The following is an 18148-nucleotide window of genomic DNA, read 5'->3' on the forward strand; positions in this document are numbered from 1 at the left end:
GGGCTGGAGCGTGGGGGGGAGGCAGAACCGGGGCTGCTCCCACCCAGCACAGCCATAATCTCCTCCAGCTGCGGCCACCGTGCAGTGCCAGCAAGGAAGGGAGAGAGGGGGAACAACAACAGGAAAATAACTCTGGTTATTTGCCTTAAATTCTGCAACTCGAGAGGGGAGAGAGAGAGAGAGATGACAGTTTGAAACAGGAATTTGTTTCTAGGCCGGGCAAGGAATACGTGTCCGCTCCCTCCCCAGCACAACCGCAGCCCACAGCTCCAGCGCAGGCGTTTCCGCTCCCCGGGGGCTGCGTCCCCCGTGCTGGGCTCCCTCCCCCGGGAGGGAGGTGTTCGCCCAAGGTCCTGCTTCCCTGGGAATCGCCTGCCCCTCCAGCCCCAACGCCAAAAGCAAACCCGATGCCGGCTGTCGTGGGTCAAGCCGCGTGGGGATGGGACGCGGGGTTTCCAACACAGTGGGGCTGCTTGCTCTTTCCAACAGAGAAAATGGGATTTAAACAATTCCCACTAGCATCACCATAGCGTTTCCCCACATCCCAGACTGATTCATCTCATTATTCATGACCTTTTTCACCATGAGTCACCAGGACGCCGTTTCGGCCGCAGGACTCCTGCCACACACCAGAGCTCGGCACGAGGCTGGCGGGGCGGAATGATGCCGGTCGCCCGAGCGGGAGAAAAGCAGCTGCTGCCACTGTCAGAAAGTCCCTGGGGATCCTTCCCACTTGCTGTCTGACAGTCGCTGCTGCTATCTCAGCCAGATTTGGGTTTGCACCCCGGAGCTGGGGCTGGGCTGGCAGCATGCCTCCCGCGGGGCTGCGGCCACCGGGCTCAAAGGCCGGGCAAGAACCCCAGGGACCTCGAGCCAGTGCGGTGCAGGAGCTCAGCGCGGGGAGGGTTTCTGGAGAGGCTGCAAAGTATCTCAGATCCTGCACACAGGCACCCGGACCCCATCCGTAGTGTGGACAGAGCTGCACGACACGCTCAGGTGTAGAATAAAGTCCATTTATTTCGTAGCAAGGGGCAATGTAAGAGCTTACGTGGTCCCTTACCACTGCCTGGGCACAAACCCCTCTGCTCCTACCGCTTTGCCTGCCCAGGCGAGGGGCGCAGAGACTCCCCCCAATGGGGCCGGCATGCCGGGCAAGCGGCAGGGGCCCTTGCCATCAGCAGGAGCACCGAGTGCAGCCAGCGTCCGGGCAGGCAGGCTGGCAGGAGCTGCCCACGCTCCTCTGCCCCGCAAGACCCAGAGGAACCGAGCACCTCATCGGGTTTTCCTACAATTTCAGCAGATATCTGATAGAGGAGAGGCTGGTGCCAGGTGTACGTCTGCTGTGCAGCCAGGACGGGCTCTGTCACCGGTGCTTTTAGCCAAGTCTCCGAATGCACAACCAGAAGCCACATCCATCTTGCTTTGACCCTTCCTTCCCAGCCACCCCGACAGCTAGGACTCCAAAGAAGAAATAACTGTGCCGGGCATTTCCACTCCTTGCTGCTTGCCTGGGAGGAGACGGGGTCACCAGCGAAGGCGAGACCAGCCTGCCTGCCTCATGGGAGTGAGTCGTTTCCAGCTGGACATGTCCACACAGCCACACATCTCCCCGCCGGTGCCCAGGCTGCCATCTCCCCGACGGTCCCCGTGAGCTCGGTGGGTAAATAGGAGGCAGTGGGTTCACCTGGCAAGAGCCAGGTACAGGGGCAGGCACCCAGGTGCTCACCCACCCCGGCTCCTGCCCATCTCTCCCCAGCTCTCGGGGTGCCCCATCGGGCTCTGCGGGGTCCCCAGCACAGGGTCCCACGGCTGTGGCCCCTGCCCGACAAGCCGGCCGTCCCTCGTCGCTTCCGTCACAGCCTCACACGATGCCATTGCGCGTGGGGTGAGTCCGAACCCGGTAGATGATGACGGCAGTTGCCGGGCAGAGCACCAGGGCCGTCATGATGAGGATGGTGGCGAGGATGATCAAGACGATGACCCAGATGTCCAGGATGTGCTTGGGGAGGGCGGCGGGACCTGCGGGGTCAGGGAGGTCCATCCTGCAAGGGAGAGGCAGAGGGGTGATGGGGCAGCCCTCTCCGTCCCTCCCATAGCCAGAAATACCCCCCTCCCAACACTCTGAGCACCCTGCTGCTCTCTCCAGGGAGACCCCTGCGGCCACGTCCAGCCTTGGCCTCGGGCTCCTTCAAAAGCAAAGGGCTTTGGTAAAGGCTCCTTCGAGAAGCCCCAGGATTTGTAGCATGCTTTGATGCAGCTGGATAAAAGCCCAGGGAAAAATTTCCCTGTTAATTGCTACCGTTGTTAAAGGAGCCAATAAAGCAAAGTCACAACCAGGCGAACCGCTGGTCACTCACGAGTGGGTCATCGCGTGGGGGAACGGTGGGACCAGGGCAGCCGGAGCCCCCCTCACTCAGGGGGAGCCTCGCACCTCTCCCCCCGCCCCCCCCGGTGCCTCCTGCTGAGTCACGGAGTTAAGGGGTTAATTAGCAGCGGGGCTCAGGGCTGAGGGGCCGGGGAGCCGGTACCACTCCTCGCTGCCTTTCCTCCGACCACCCCTCCATGGGTCCCGGAGCCACCCTCCGCCGGCCGGGCAGCCGAGTGACACGACCGAGAGCACCGGGCTGAGCCCCCCCCCCGGCCCGCCCGCAGCCGCCCCAGGCTCCGGCAGCCCGGGGCAGGGGACACCGCCGGGGAGAGGCGGCGGCAGCCTGCCTGCCTGCCTGCCTGCCCTGCCTTCTCTGCCTGCCTGCCTGCCTGCCCGCCCGCGCCCCCCTTACCTGCGGCGCTGCCCGGCTCCGGCGAGAGGCGGCGGGATCCCCGCCGGCGGAGGGAGCCTCCGCCTGGCCCCGCCCGGCCCGGCCCGCGGGGGACGGGAGGGAGAGGAGGGGAAGGGAGGGCAGGGGAAAGGAAAGGGAGGGAGGGAGGGGGAGGGAAGGAGGGCAGGGCAGGGTTGGGTTTTTTTTTTTTTTGCACCGGGACAAAGCAAGAGCACGCTCCCGCTCATCCCCCCCCCCCCCTCCAGGACGGGGTCCCACCGGGGGAGAGCATCTGGAGCCAAACCCGAAGGTCTCAGGTGCCAGGGAGGCACCGTGGGGACATTTCACAGCACAACAGCTTAATAAAGGGCTTTTCCCCTGCCCCGTTCCCCTCCTGCCTCACCGACAGCAGGGCTCACATGCACCCACTTGCCTCCGAGGGCTGGGGCAAGAGGGAAAAGCAAAACCACCAAGAGCCTCCATAAAACCTCAGCAGCGAGGTGCCAGCCAGTGCTCCCCAGGGCTTTGGGGCAGGGTTGATTTACAGAGACACGGGCAGAGAGCATCTCCGGGGAGGCGTCAGACCTCAGCCCACCAGCTGGGAACGGTGTTTCCGCTGCCCGGTGGAATACTCTGCTCCGTTGGCGATGCTGAAGGGCAAAGCCAGCAGCAGCTATTCCCCACTGGCCCCGGGAAGCAAGGTGGGATGCTCCGATTTTCCTGCTGGGACACAAGCCTGGTGTCACCTGCAGTGGGACCCATGCACTGCACCTTTCACCCCCTGCTCCCCCGGGAGCAGCGCACAGGCAGCCAGCAGGCAGCCTCTTCCCTGACTCCCCAACAGCGCGTCCCCCTCCAGCTGCTGCTGTCGGATAAAAAGCACGTGGGGTTTCTATCGCAAGCGGCGGCGGATCCTCGTGGGCAGGGGTTTCCCCTGGAGCCGCAGGGGCAAGCGGCGGGCAGAGCCCGTGGGCTGAAACCAGGCGCTGTGCAGGGACGGGCGTGCCGCGGTGAGGACGGGGGAGCGATGCCGCAGGCCAGGCTGCAACGCACGCTTGGGCGGCATGCGTAAGAGCAAACCGGAGGTGGTTTGCTGATGCAAGCTCTGTCCTCTGGACGCACAGCGCAGCACAGCAACCAGAGATGTCACGTTTTTCTGTTTTTCTGCTGATCCCACCACGCAGGGATGTTTTTGTTGGGATCTCGTCTTAGCGACCGTGACACTAAAGGGAAACCACCTTTGGGGTATGAAGAAGTCTGGCACCTTGTGGGTTCAGAGGGGAACGTGGGCAGCGAAACGAGCGCGAACAAAGGCTCAGGGAAAGCAGCTAGGATGAGCACAGGAAAACGTGTTACAAGCAGCTCTGGCACGTGTGACGCAGCCGGGCCGGCGGCCCTGGCCCCGCTCCCCCAGCAGCTCCCCCTCCCAGCCCAGAGGAGCGCAGGGCTGAGCGTACAGCCTCGCAGGGGGACACACGGGTGAACTGGCACCCCGCCGCGGGCACAGCCGGGGTACGGCTGCTCCCCGCCACGGGCAACGCACGGTCCCGCAGCAGCCCAGGGGAAGCCCCGCAGGGCGGGGGAAGCACGGCCACCGGCACCGCTCGAGCACGGGCAGAGCTCAGCCGCAGGCACCAGACGCGGCTCTGCCCGGCGGCCATCGCTGCCTGGGGCCCGCAGGCGACCGGCGGCCATCGCTCGCTGCCGGAGGCGGGCAGGCCACGCTGCGGGCGCCGCCCCCTCCCCGCAGGGATCACGTGGGCGGGGCGGCGCCGTGACGTCTGGCGGTTGACGTATGACGGCGGCGGCGGCGCGCCGGCGGCCGCCTCTCTCCCAAGATGGCGTCGCTGCTGCAGTCGGAGCGGGTGCTGTACCTGGTGCGCGGCGAGAAGGAGATGCGGGCGCCGCTGTCGCAGCTGTACTTCTGCCGGTACTGCAGCGAGCTCCGCTCCCTGGAGTGCGTCTCGCACGAGGTAACGGCGGCCCGGCCGCGCCGCGCCCGCAGCCCGGATGGGACGGGGCGGGACGTTGCCCTCTCTGCGCGCACCGATTGGGTGGCTCTCCTGCCGCTCACTCGCTGTCTGCTTTGCTATTGGTTGGTGGCGCGGCTAAGGGGCGGGCACAGCGGTGCCTTCATGGAGCGGCGTGATTGGCAGCGGATGAGGGAAGGGGCGGTGCCTTGCGTTGGATTGGCTCTGCGGGCCTGTCCGTCGGCGGAGCGCGGGCTGTGATTGGCTGAGGCGCGCGTACCGGGGTGGGGGCTGCCGCGAGAGGCGGCTTCTCCTCACAGAGGATGAGCCCCCCCACATAGGGCCTGGCTGGGTGGGAGCGGCCCCTCTGTGGGGCCCGGCCGGGGCAGCAGGGACCCCCCCGCCCCTCTGTGGGGCCCGGCCGGGAGGGACAGGGATCCCCTCCCACGCACACATCCGCATCGGGCCCGGCCGGGGAGGGGCAGGGACACCCACCGACCCACACCCCACCGTGGGGCCCGGCCTGTGGCGAAGAGCGAGCAGGGCCGGGAGGTCCCGCACCGTTCCCAGGCTTGGGCTGGTGCTGTCTCACAGGGGGAGAGCTGCTCTCGGAGGGCCCCCAGGGCTTGCCGAGATTTGCTGGATGTGGTGGCGTTCGCAGCAGTCAAAGTCACAAAACCCACGCTTTCTGGCAAGGCGGTGTGCTGAGGCCTGAGAGCACCATCCTTGTTTTGAGAATGGAGTCGGGGTTGCGGGTGTTTGGTATGGGTTTATTTTCATGCGGACAAGCTTTTCCGCCACGTTATGCAGTGGGATTTCTGCTGTGGAGGGTTTGTTCTTTGTCCGGGAGTGGCTGGAGCCTTAAGCTGTACATTATCGTCAGGCCGGAGCGATAGTCTGCTGGTGTGCGGGGGCCTGCCAGGAGCACTGCTTTTGTGCAGAGCAGAATACGAGCAAGCCTTGATCCTGGGGCTCCTTGTGTGACTTCACAAGTCATCATAATAAAATTGGTAAAATTGATTTTGTGGAAGTCTGGGTGAATTAAGAAATTATGATAGATTTGAAAAGCCTTAAAAGAATGACTGTGCAACCCAGATCTCAGAAGAGGTATCTCTTCAGAAATGTTAAAGCCTCTGAAGAGTAGAAGATAGATTTGTCACTAGGCTGCATCTGTCATGAATTCACTATAGTGTGACGAGTGCAGTTGTGCATTTCCATGTTTAATAATTCGTTTGTTTTCCCCTTCAAGAAGGGCACCCTCTTCTTGCTACTGTTGTTTTAATTGACAAAATTAGTTTGTGACAGCAGACAGATGCAAAGCTTTTTCTGAAATGTATGTATATCTGACCAGTGTAACTACAAGGGTAGAATAAATTTGGATATAAATGGAAAATAGCATGTTAAAACCTGTTGTTCAAGCTGAAAAATGAAATTCTGGTAACTGCAAAAGGTCAACACCCAGTTGTCCTTTTCCCGTTTACTAGGCGGAGTAGTTTAATCTATCCTGACTTAAGAAACCTCCTGACTTAAGAAACCTTCTGACTTACATTATTAAAGATCAAAATCTGGCTGAGATGGGCTAAGATTTCAGATACCAAAAGATGTCTGAAGCCTTCCCTGACTTCACCTGTCTGTTGCCAGACACAAAGACCTGTTAGATTGTGCGGCAGAGTTTCAGGCTGCTGCCAGCATGCTGTCTAGACAAATGCGTGCCAGGAAGTGTGATGTGACCGTCTTGTTCGTCAGGTGGACTCTCACTACTGCCCCAGCTGCCTGGAAAACATGCCTTCAGCTGAAGCCAAACTGAAAAAGAATAGGTAAGGTTACTTTGGCTTTTTTCATCAAGACTCTCTATTTTAAACAGCGCCTTCCTTAATCAACACCCGACCGCATGTATCTGAAACTCTCTTCAAAAATTACATCACCTTATTACCTTTTAGTCTGTTTTGGGGAATGAGTGTCTTTCCATGACGCATCATGTGCTCCTCATGTTTTAGTTTTTTTGATGACCCACTCTCATAATACAAAGGGTTTTTTAGTATCACCCAGTATTTCGCACTGTTGCCATTCTTATGTTGACTCTGAACCCCTCCTGTTCCCATTGATGGTTCTGTTGCCCTTTTTCCCTAATGCTGTTGCATAAGATGAAAAGGTCTGTTGGTTTTAATCTTGATTTGCTTTTTGAGAGCATTTTCCTTGGCCTGGGACCCTTGTGAGAGCACTGTCTTATAGACCTTCCTCTTTACAGGTGTGCTAACTGCTTTGATTGCCCCTGCTGCATGCACACCCTTTCCACCCGGGCCACGAGCATTCCTGCTCCGCTCCCTGACGACCCAGCCAAGACTACCATGAAGAAAGCTTATTACTTGGCCTGTGGATTTTGCCGCTGGACTTCCCGGGATGTTGGCATGGCAGACAAGTCTGTCGGTAAGTGACAGTCAAAGACAGAAAACTGAGTAACAGCAGGAGCCTAGTATGTGTTTTGAAGGTAACAGGTAATCAAATTAATTTCTGGCCATACGATATACATAATATCTGTCTAGGTTTTGAGTCTCGGTTGGAAATTCACAGGAAAACAGTTTGTTGCTGGAGTCTCCTCTGAAGAGCTGAGTTAGTGCAACATGTGACCCACTTCCATGCTCGTGTTACCTGACTAGTGAGAGAGCTGTCAAACGAAGGGCTTTTTTAGTTGGTTTGCTCTCCCCACAGTTGCGTCTTGTTTGTGCACCTTTAGAGACCAAAGCCACTCAGCCTGACAGCATAAACATCTAATTTATTTTCCATCACTTTTGTTCACTTAGGCTTATTCCAGAGTTGCTAGTTAGTGTTTGTACTTGGTTTTTCTCTTCACGACAGCACTGGAACAAAGCTTTTATCTATTTCTTGGTGCATAAGACATGCAGAAAATATCTGTCGGGCTCCAAAAATGGGGCTGAGTACACCAAGCAGATCCTCTGACTTCCAGTGTTGATGTGACTGAAGACTGGGAGCTGAAGATGCAGGGACATGGGCAGCCAGTAGTAAGAGACAGTTCTTGTAAACTCATGTACCTGCTGCTAAAGTGACTCCTAGGTGCTGTCCTGAGTATCTCTCAAACAGCAGTTGTTTAAAAACACACTGTAAAAGCTGGTGAAGTGCCTTCAGCCCAAACCTGCCTGTGAAAAGCTTTCAGAGGTGTGTATTTGTGCAGGCATGAACTTAAAGAATTGCAATGGTAAGTGTAGCAAAAATGGGGAATGTCATATTTCATGAGTAAAACCGAGATAGTTGGGTGTTAGGTGTGATTTCTGCGTGGAATCTGGAAATCTTCTCCTGAGGACTTTGGGTTTTTTTTTCTCTTTCTCGTGCAGCTAGTGGTGGCTGGCAGGAGCCGGAGAATCCTCACACACAGAGGGTGAGTGAAGGGGAAGGTCATGCTTAGGCTGAGATACGTCAGCTAGAAAGAGCTGTTAGAGGTGCCGGGCCCTCTCAATCACTTTTTCTGCATCTATATAATCCTTCAGATACCAGTTCGAGTTCCTTATCTCCACCTTGACTGAATTCAATGGAAGGAAGGCCTCTTAGAGGCTCTCCCGTGGATGTCGCAGTATAAAATCTCCTTTTCAGAAGAAACTGATTTGCAAACATCATATCTAATAGTGCTGTTAAAACGACACCAATGAATATGCTGCGTATGTATGTGAACAAAAGCTGTTTTCCGACCAAGAGTGTGTCTAGGATCTGGAAAACAGAACTGCACCTTTACTACCCTTCCCTGTCACCAGTTAGGGCTCCACACTAAATGTGATCACCCTCAGGGGGGAAAAGATGCTGTTTGCTCCACTAATCCAAGTTGCTCGTTTTTGGCCATATGACATTACTCTGTCCAGTCATGGCAAATGCGTGAACAAAGTCTCAGTTGCTGAACTGCAAAGTGAGAATTGGACACTGCTCTCCGATAGACGTCATTCCCAAAGGAGGGTCAGTTTGTCACCCACAGCGTGGGTTAAGACACACAGGCTTCTTTAACATATATCCTTCAAAATACAGCTAGTACTAGGAACAGAGTGAAAGAAGTAGCAGGAACCCCAGCTTGTTCACAAACAAATACTGCAGCTGGTCCGGCATTTGTTCCCCGTTCACTGGGTATCTGTTCCTTTTTATCCGTCCAGATTAACAAACTGGTTGAGTACTACCAGCAGTTGGCTCAGAAAGAGAAGATTGAGCGGGACCGGAAGAAACTGGTGCGACGCCGAAACTACATGCCCCTGGCCTTTTCGGTGAGCTGGGAGTACTGTGCTCTCAGAGCAGGAAAAGTGATGCTCAACAGCCTCAGCTCGAAAGATTAGATAGTTGGTAGCACAATAGGGCTGCTCAGCTTTTTTCTTATTGAGAACAACGTGAAGAAAATGTGCTAGGGCACATGGGTTTCTTTAGGGACAAGTAGTTTTACACCCATTATTGTGTATTACATTGCTTCTCTCTCTAATAGTCCTCTCTGATAATGCCAGAAGGGTTTACACTTGCCATGCAAAGGAATATGTTATCCAGCAGTAAAATGCAGTGCAACCGCAGTCACGATACCAGTGGTAGCTCTTTCTCAGGACAGCTGCATACCACAGCTCAGTAACAGTTAGATCAGGATTGCCTGGCACTTTTCTGCATGAAGTCTCAACTGAAATTAACCTTAAGACTTGGTTGTGGCTTGAATGACTTCTTTATTATAACTGGCAGGTAAATGCTTACTTTGTTTAGCTGGGTGACTCTGCATATGCTTGCTACTTCTCAATTAACTGTGCTTGCTCTGTGCCCTTGCTTGTGTCTTATGGCTGCATTTTTTGTCTCCGTTGCTACCTGCTGCTATTTTGGGGGCTCTCCACAGCAACACACTATACATGTAGTGGTAAGTCTTTTCACAGTTTCTGCTGGTGTTAAAGCTCTCATGGTACCAACTGAAGGGGAGTAACAGATCCTACTCTTCACCTCGCCTCAGGGCTTCTGACTTGGATGTGCCTAGAACAAACGCACGCGAAGGCTAACTAGTTAGCGGGTAACATTTGTTACATAAAAAAATATTTTTTGTTAGTTTACAAACAGAGCAGTGTCTTTGGGTAAGTAACGTACACTTGAAAAGCAGTCCTTAACAAAGCTTGGCTGAGACACAGCCGTCTGTCTGCCTGAGGCAAATGGCACTGACATTAATCTTCTGATCCTTGAAAAATCACCAGGGTAGGCTTATGCTCAGATTTCTCGTTTGGTGAGAATTCAGGTTTTCAGTCCTGCCCAGAAGGAAGATTTCTGCCTCCAAGCACCCTGTGTACAGTTCAGCTGTAGAAACCTGAGGAGTAGCTCAGCTATTCCTGCCAATTGGTGGTGCCTGGCGAGAGAGACCTGTAGGTAATGAGGCTTGTAGGAGGCTGAACCTTCCAGCTGCTTCTAGTAGTGCTACAGAGCATTTCAGATGGATGCATACCCACATCGACCCAGTTCTTTTGGCAGTTGAGCTCTCATTCTGCACTACTTGACATGCAATTGCTCTGAAGAGAAGATCAAGGGAAAATGTGTCAGTAGTACAGGCTGGTGATTTCAGGAAAGAGCAAAAGCTTTATAAGCGGTAGCCACATACATCTGTCTCTCCCCATCTGCAGTGCAGTGGTAATTGTTTTCTTCTTACTAACAGTCTGAGCAGAAAAAAAATATCTTGGGAAGCATTGAATACCTTTCCCTTTTTGCTTTCCTTTGCTTGTCTCCCTATGCTTGTCATGCAGCTCAAAGGATGAGTTTGCAGTAGGTCTTTTTGTCCTGGCAGGAAGCAGACCTGAAGCTGACAGTTCCTTTTTTCCTTGTAGGACAAATATGGCCTTGGAACCAGGCTTCAACGCCAGAGGCCCGGAGCACCGATCAGTGCCCTCGCTGGACTCTCGTGAGTCTCAGGGTTTGGGTTACCTTTGTGGAAAGGATGGGAGGTGTAGGCAAGAGAGCAATAATGCAGCTTCAGAAAGATGATGAACCATGTTAGCAGATAGCAGTGAAAGGAGCTTCCTTCTTTGGAGCGTTAGAGAGATGTCAAATCCTCAGGCATCTCTGTGCAGCAGCTCCAGATGTTGTGCTTTCTCCCGATAGAAAGAAGTGACTGCTCACGTCCTTGTGCAGTTGCTATTGTCTTGCAGTCTCAGCTCTCGTGGTCTGTGTTACAATGCAGTTACTGCTTCTGCTGTCCGTCAGAGCACGCTTGCCATATTTTATGACCGAGTTGTCCCTCACTTTGCTTCAGCCTGAAAGAGGGAGAGGACCAGAAGGAGATCAAGATTGAGCCAGCTGATGCAGTGGAAGAAGTGGAACCTCTTCCTGAGGATTACTACACAAGACCAATCAATCTGACAGAAGGTAACACCTTAATATTCTGTCACTTTTTGCCCTTACATTTTGTAACGTGGGCAGTGCCTGGAAACTTGTCCGTGGGGTTCCTAATGGCCTGAGATTTTAGTGATTTTTATGCTGGGATTGAAATGGTGGGAAACTTGTGACTTTTTAAATGGTAACTTTGAATGCAGCCTCAGCTTTGTGTTGTACATGGAAAGCTCAGAGCCAGATACGTCAGGCCTCTTAACAGTTGTTCCATTTTCTTGCTGAGCTTAATTTCTCTGCATGTGAAGTGTCAACTTTTGGATGGAGAAAAGAGCTGATGTCTTTTTTCAAATAATAGCAGGAAATAAGGAGGTAGCTGAGCTGCTGGGGAGTTGGAACCAAAACTGACCTGTTAAGTAACAATTGCACATTACTTTGACATCAGCTTGGAACAGCTTGCATACACTTGCCAGTTATTTAGCTGGCTCATGAGTTAATCAGCAAATATTGTGAATTGGTCAATGAAACTTGGGAGCCAATGGGATAAAACAGCAGGTACAGGAAGCAATGTGGACTTCCTGCTGAGGTGGTTTTAAGTAGGACAGATGTTCTCGGTAGTCCTGCAGGCCTACAAAGTCCACCAATATTAATTCATTCATGAAAGGTTTATGGAAAGGGGTAGATCATCTTGGTCTCCTTTTCTCATGAGACTGTCAGCATTGTGAGAGTATGATGCTGCTAAAGAAGACCACTTTCGTGGTTCCCCGCAGTGAAGGAAAGGCTGCCAGGTGGCTCACTGCCTCTTAAGACACTGGGAACAGTGAGGAGCCTGTTTTTGGGAGAAACCCATGGGAAATTTGGCTGCTGGGAGTTCCTTGCCTTGGGAACTATGTAGTCGCTAATTCTATGTGTGAGTCTGAGTTATGCAAACTCCGTGCTGAGAAGCTGTATATTGTACTCGTGCAGTACCCAGCTGTGAGGGTAACAAAGCTATGAAAACTCATTTGTCCTTGGCCGGAAAAGAACTTATTTTCTAGATGATTACAAAATTCTGTTTCCACCCCAGCTGAGCTTTGAATAGAGATCAGGGTCCCTGGTTTCTCCTGGGCAGGCACTGATGTTGCTCTCTTGTTACCGTGCCCAGTCAGGGCAGCCCTTTATACAACTCTTACCTTCCATTCATTCACTGCTAGACAGTGACACTTGCCAGTGGCTTCTGAATTATTAGGTGCAGGTGAAATTAAGTTTCTTAGAGATTGTAGCTTGTCTGCACACAGTGCGTGGCGTACTTGCTCTTAGGCCAGCGCGTATGTACAATCTAGCTCGAGTTTCAGTGCCTGAGTGAGACATTAGTCTTGCTTTCTGTTGTGCACTCAGTGACGACTCTGCGTCAGCGTCTGCTGCAGCCTGACTTCCAGCCGATCTGCGCTTCCCAGCTCTACCCACGTCATAAGCACCTCCTGATCAAACGTTCGCTGCGCTGTCGGGTAGGTAATTAAATACAAAAAAGTGCTTTTTCTAGGCTCACAGAACTTGGATTGTGGGAAATGGGCTGTGTGTTTCTTTTTAAAAGAAACTGCTCAAATGCTTCTGGTTGTTGAAAGTTCTCAACCAAACTACTGGTAACTGCACTAGGAGATGAGGGAGGCTGTCGCATCTCTGACGTGATGAAGATTGTGAAAGGGGGGCAACATTGTCAAAGATGCGTAAAGATACAAAGGTGGGTTTGTGTAACAGTCTCTGCTCTGCCTAGCCAAGGAATCAGAGAAGGCTGCCAGTACAGTTGGAATTAAAAAATTTCTGCTATTACTAAAGACAAAAATCAAGTCAGCAAACAAAATATTAGTGAGAGGCAGTGCAGAATACTGAAGATGTCCTTAGAGTGAAGGCAGAAAGAGGATATTTCAGAGAATAAAAGCAGGGAGCTGGGAAGTGAAAACAGGCAAGAATTAAATCCAAGTTCTGCTGTTGGCTTACTATATGGTCTTTAAAAAGGTGCTTGCTTTCTCAGTGAAACAGGGATATTTATCTAGTTCCCAGAGTAGTAGAGCAATATTTTTTTTTCTATTTATTATTTATCTATTCTCCATTTATTCTATTTATTATTTATACTCTAAATACTAGAGTAAGCATTTAAGATGCAGAATGCTTTGCAAATGCAGAATATTTTCTCAGAAATAAGTAATGTTAGGCTGAGCCTGTATTTGAAGAGTAGCCTATGAGGAGATCAGTCTTGACTTCCAGCTGTTTGGTTTTTTAATGGATTCTGGAGCCTAAGTCAAAGGTCTTACAGGTATTTGTGCCTTCTTCCTGCTGCAGTCAGTGAGTGTCCAAGTGTTTTTAAGCCGGGTTCTGAATCTCGTGTTTCTGAGATTGCACTGATAGTGCTGGATGTGACATTTTCGGAGTATCAGTAACTTGACATAGCGATGGCTACATGCACCCCAAGGTAGTTTTTATGTGTGCTGTACTAGAGGCTGGTAATGTCGTGGCTAGTGGCACGGTGCTTGCAGCTCTGATTCTTCGGGGTGTGACTGCGCACTGTCTTTTGGCGCTGACAAAAATATCTTTGTCTCTAGAAATGTGAACATAACCTGAGCAAACCAGAATTCAATCCAACATCTATCAAATTCAAGATCCAGCTGGTTGCTGTGTAAGTAAGATATGGGGATTGGGGAGAACAACCGCCTGTTCATGCTTAGTTAATGCCTTCTATTTTCATTTCTTTTGTACTCTTGATTTGACCTCTTGTATGATTGTGTCATCTCTTAGGGTGGCGTAATCACCTTTTTAATTTATTCAGCTTATCTGTAGTAGGTTTGCTTCCTGATCTTCTAAAAAGTTTGCTGAAGATTTCAGCAGTGTGAAAAAGACCTTTCATGCTGTGCCAGCCCCACACAGTAGCAGGAGTTTGTAGCATTAGGCTTATGTAGCAAAAGGGCACTTCATTTTTATGTTTCATGTAAGCTAAGCTCTTAATAGCGTTGAACAAGTTAGCTGGATATCTGTGAAGACATCGCTCTACTTCAAGAGGTAGATTATAGACAGCAACACAGTCCGTCATGGTCGTTTGCTTTGTTCTTGTTGTAGTAACTATATCCCTGAAGTGAGAATCATGTCTATTCCCAACCTGCGCTACATGAAGGTCAGTACTTTTTTCCAGAAATGTCTTAGGGTGAGACACAGCCGGGAGGTGTGGATGTGGGATCTTTTTGGAAGATGACATGGTGTGATGCTTGCTGCCTGAGGGCTTCGCTCACTCTGTTTAGAGAGGGTGCAGGGTTTAAGGGAGTGGTTGGAATAATGCTGCATGTACCTGTCACTCTGCATGAGTAGATTACCGTGCAGTGGGATGTCTGGCATCGCAAGCACGTGCCAATATCTGAAGAATAAAAGGTGTGGAGTTGAGATCTTGGCTAGATTCCAAAGATGTGTATCTCTTAGATTAAGAAAGAGTGCTGCATGGTGTTGGCACCTTTCTTACAGACTGGGGGTGTTTGTTATCCATCCCTTGAGTGTATGTGATGCAATTTTTGAAGGTGTTGATCAGTTACACAAGATGGAGGTGCTAACAGTAACAATGAATTTTAGAGTAATTCCTTCTTGAACTGTGATTCCTGAATCTCCCCAGGAGAGCCAAGTCCTTCTGACTCTGACCAATCCAGTGGAGAACATAACACATGTCACGCTGCTGGAGTGCGAGGAGGGAGACCCTGACAACATCAACAGCACTGCCAAGGTACTGTGACCTCCTGCTGTGCGAGCCCAAGCCTCTTCCAAGGCTTTCCACTCCCATTTATCCTTCCACAGGTCACACTTTTCATATGTCCTTTGGTCCCTGCTGACTATGTTGCAGTTTCCTCCTTGGAGCTTAAATGACTGTCACCAATGTAAACATCAGATCATATAGTGTTTTGAAATTGTGTCTCTTCATTGAGATCCAGAACCCAAGGGAGAAATACACGATTTCACTGGTAGAGTGGTAACCAGGTGGTACCAGAGTGGAAGAAAGCCCAGGATGAATCACTTCTCTGTTAAACCATAGTAAAGCAGCCCTCGGAAGGGGAGGGCTCTCTCCTGCTCGCAGTGTAGGTGGTGATCTGTGCTGAAAGGCTACTTCTCTTCATGTTCTGTTTCAGGTGGCAGTTCCTCCCAAGGAGCTTATTCTGGCTGGCAAGGATGCTGCGGCAGAATACGATGAGCTGGCAGAGCCTCAAGACTTCCAGGATGACCCTGAGTGAGTGTTGTCTGTCCTGTGGGGATCCTGTCCCTTAAAAACTTGGCACTTCAACCAAGTAACTCACTCTCATCTCTGTCTTCAGCATGTTTTGGGGTTTTTTTTCAGGTTTTCTTGGGGGGGGGTTGGTGTTGGTGTTTTTTGGGGGGGGGTCAGAGATCAGCAGTGCAAATCTTTCTGCTTGTGGTTCGGACTATTCAGGAGACATTTGTTCCCTTTGAGGCAAGGTGTGCTGTTGTAGCAGTTGAGTTATAGGTGGTGGTACTAATTCTCTCCAGGAATACTCTGTGTAATCCTTTCCTTTGCAAGCAGAGGGTTCACGGTAGCGGTGAGAACTACACAGTAGGGTGTATGACAGAGTTGCCTCCCGCCTTCAAAATGGAATACGTTCTGCAGCCTCTCACAGAGCAACTTGAGCTGTATACTACAGCCCTTCCCTGTTGCACTGCCGGGTAGATAACTCCCATGGCCAAAGCAGGCATGTTCTGTTTGACGGATGGATGTGCCAGTAGCTGTCAGCATAAAGTGGGGGGTACCCACATTCTGATTATGAGGCAGGAGGGGCTGTGGGCCCCCTGCAAAAAGAGCAGCGGGGAGTAAGCTAGAAACCAGGGCCGCTGTTCTAGCAGGGCACATTCAGCCATAAACTGAGCATCCCTGTTTTGTGGTGTTGGAATAAATCTCTCAGAGCAATTGTTTCAGAACTTGGCTGACCCAGCATTCTTTTGTTTTCTGCCTTGCAGCGTTATTGCCTTCAGAAAAGCCAATAAGGTAGGAGTTTTCATCAAGGTAACCCCACAGAAAGAAGAGGGCGAAGTGACCGTGAGTTTCAAGATGAAGCACGAGTTTAAAAACCTCGCGGCTCCAATCCGGCCCAGCGAGGAAGGCGATCATACCTCTGAGGTCATCTGGCTCATCCATCACGTGGAGCTCAGCCTCGGTCCAGTGCTCCCATAAACGCTCCCAACGCTTGCGCCCCAACGGCTGGCCGCAGGACGGACTGTCGCAGTGAAGAAGGCACCTGGTGAAACGTTCTGCGAGAGCTCCTTTGTGATGTGTGGGTGTGTGCCACGGGCCCCAGCCGGGCCGCGAGAGGCGGCTGAGGGTGCCGTGGTTTGGGATGGTTTGTTCTCTCTCCTCTTGTCGTAGTGCCCACTAACTACCGCTCTGCTTCTCCACACCGCCACAGGCTAGTTTAACTTGCAGCACGTGTTTCAGCACAGAGAAAGATCTCACTTTCTCCAGATTTGCACTACAACCTGGCTGAATTTGGTTTTATCAGCAGAAAAGAACCCATATTGTTTTTAGATCGTGTCAGCCCACAAACCTGATGTTACGTACTCAATAGTGAACAACTTCTTTTTCACACAGAGCTATGCCCTTCCCCAACAAGCGTTTTAGGAGGTGGCCGTGTCTGCTGCGTTATTGGCAAGTTATTGGCAGCAGCATGATGCTTTCTTTTGGTTTTCTGCTTCCTCGTAGGATACCTCAGCTGTGGGGGATTGGGACGTACAACCCTGCCACTCTGGCATGTATAGCTTGCTTAGCCGAGGTGATGGATCTGTTTTCACAAAGGAAATGATCAGTTTGCCTTTAAACTCAAAACGTAGTGTGCTGTAGTGTTCGTGGATTTGACTGGCAACCGAGCCCGCTGCCAGCCCGCTGTGTTGCAGCTGGATGTGGTAGCATGATGCACTGCGAGCTGGGAATTCAGGTTCTGCTACAGCTCTTGACTGAGGCGGCGATGCTCTGGAGAGGCCGCCTGGCAGTCTTCAGATCAATTAACGTGTGTTAATAGGGGTAGCGATCAGAGTATGAAACCTGGAGAGTTAAGATTAGGTCTGGTATACGTACAACTGCAGAGGTTGTTTGAGTTCATGCCCTGTCTCTTTCCAGTTAGGGTGGGTGGGAGGGAGGTATAAAGGTGGAAAGACAGTTATACGTTAACTAGCATACACTGTACCATAAGGTAACTTATCCGGGGTGTAATTTGGCTGTAGTCCAAGCTAAAATCGGTAATTAAGAGCAGTGTATCCAGGATACTGAATTACCAGTAACTGCATAGCTTAGCGCACGCGGGTGAGATGGCTCTTCCTGCAGAGCATTCCCAGTTCAGACGTTGACCTTCGTTAAACATTTCTGATGGGCTTTGATGTGCTGCCGTGCTGGGAAAGGCTTGAATACCAGCCAGCCGCGGGCTGTGTTGCTCGAGACACTTGTGCCATGGTTCTGCCAGCCTGGAGCTGCAAATCCTCCGCGCGGGCGGGCGGGACGAGGCTGCCCGCTCTCCGGGGGAGGCGGTGGTGCAGCACCCGAAAAACATCTCCCGTAGCGCGAGAAATCTGCCTCGGTTGTGCCCGGGGCGGCACACGCCTTACAGCCTAGATCCTGCAGCCGGTCTCAAAGCGGCGAGGCATCACGTTTACAACTTCGCCTAGGTTACACACAGATGTACAGCATGAGTTTAAGACTTGTAGTTCGTAGTTAATGTCTAGTGCTAGCGCCTGCTGCGGCTTTACCTGTCCAGATAACAAAGCACTTAACCTTTGGCCGTGGCTTCTCCTCTTCAGTAGCCAAAACAGCCGCAGCGCTTGCCACGCTGATATGGAAAAGAGCCTTCCAGGGACGAGCTGGCGGCTGACCGAGGCCTCGAGCTGCCGCCCGGGGTCCTGCTGGGGCCGGCGGCTGCCGTCCCCCCGGGTTTGCGCAACCTGAACGCTCGGTTTCTCGCTGAAAACAGAAAGGTGCATTGATTTATGATATTCTGAGCGGTCTAATTAGCTCGGTGAGGTGTTTGGTTCCCCCCCCGTAGGTGTTTGTAGGCGATAGGAAAGGTGTTGGCGTGTCCCCGCGTC

General features: G+C 52.1%; 2 protein-coding genes across 5 annotated transcripts; one reads left to right on the plus strand and one right to left on the minus strand.

Annotated features, from left to right (window-relative positions):
* Window positions 1-997: 997 nt before the first annotated feature.
* SMIM3 (small integral membrane protein 3) lies at window positions 998-2817 on the minus strand. Of its 2 annotated transcripts, none has more exons than XM_050905394.1 (2): window positions 2781-2817; window positions 998-2042 (listed from the first exon to the last, which is right to left on the minus strand). In XM_050905394.1, exon 2 carries the CDS (start codon window positions 2039-2041, stop codon window positions 1862-1864), a length of 180 nt encoding a protein of 59 aa, XP_050761351.1. In that variant the 5' UTR covers window position 2042; window positions 2781-2817; the 3' UTR covers window positions 998-1861. The 2 variants fall into 2 exon arrangements, with proteins under 2 accessions (XP_050761351.1, XP_050761350.1); XM_050905393.1 differs by lacking the exon at window positions 2781-2817 and adding an exon at window positions 2358-2411.
* Window positions 2818-4597: 1780 nt separating this feature from the next.
* DCTN4 (dynactin subunit 4) lies at window positions 4598-17188 on the plus strand. 3 transcript variants are annotated; one of them, XM_050905322.1, is made up of 14 exons: window positions 4598-4732; window positions 6476-6546; window positions 6978-7156; window positions 8080-8123; window positions 8881-8988; window positions 9591-9611; window positions 10558-10631; window positions 10983-11095; window positions 12434-12543; window positions 13636-13709; window positions 14147-14201; window positions 14688-14795; window positions 15196-15293; window positions 16037-17188. In XM_050905322.1, the coding sequence occupies exons 1-14, from the start codon at window positions 4598-4600 to the stop codon at window positions 16248-16250; spliced, it is 1404 nt and encodes a 467-aa protein (XP_050761279.1). In that variant the 3' UTR covers window positions 16251-17188. The 3 variants fall into 3 exon arrangements, with proteins under 3 accessions (XP_050761279.1, XP_050761278.1, XP_050761280.1); XM_050905321.1 differs by lacking the exon at window positions 9591-9611; XM_050905323.1 differs by lacking the exons at window positions 4598-4732; window positions 9591-9611 and adding an exon at window positions 5706-5739.
* The last annotated feature ends 960 nt before the right edge of the window (window positions 17189-18148 follow it).

This window comes from Gymnogyps californianus, chromosome 14 (genome assembly GCF_018139145.2).
Source record: "Gymnogyps californianus isolate 813 chromosome 14, ASM1813914v2, whole genome shotgun sequence".
NCBI classification, from domain to species: Eukaryota; Metazoa; Chordata; class Aves; order Accipitriformes; family Cathartidae; genus Gymnogyps; species Gymnogyps californianus.

Coding starts and splice junctions, on each gene's coding strand:
- DCTN4 (XM_050905322.1), top strand. CDS start 4,598: ATGGCGTCGCTGCTGCAGTCGGAGCGGGTGCTGTACCTGGTGCGCGGC. Junction 8,124..8,880: donor AGAATCCTCACACACAGAGG/GTGAGTGAAGGG, acceptor TTATCCGTCCAG/ATTAACAAACTGGTTGAGTA. Junction 11,096..12,433: donor ACCAATCAATCTGACAGAAG/GTAACACCTTAA, acceptor TTGTGCACTCAG/TGACGACTCTGCGTCAGCGT.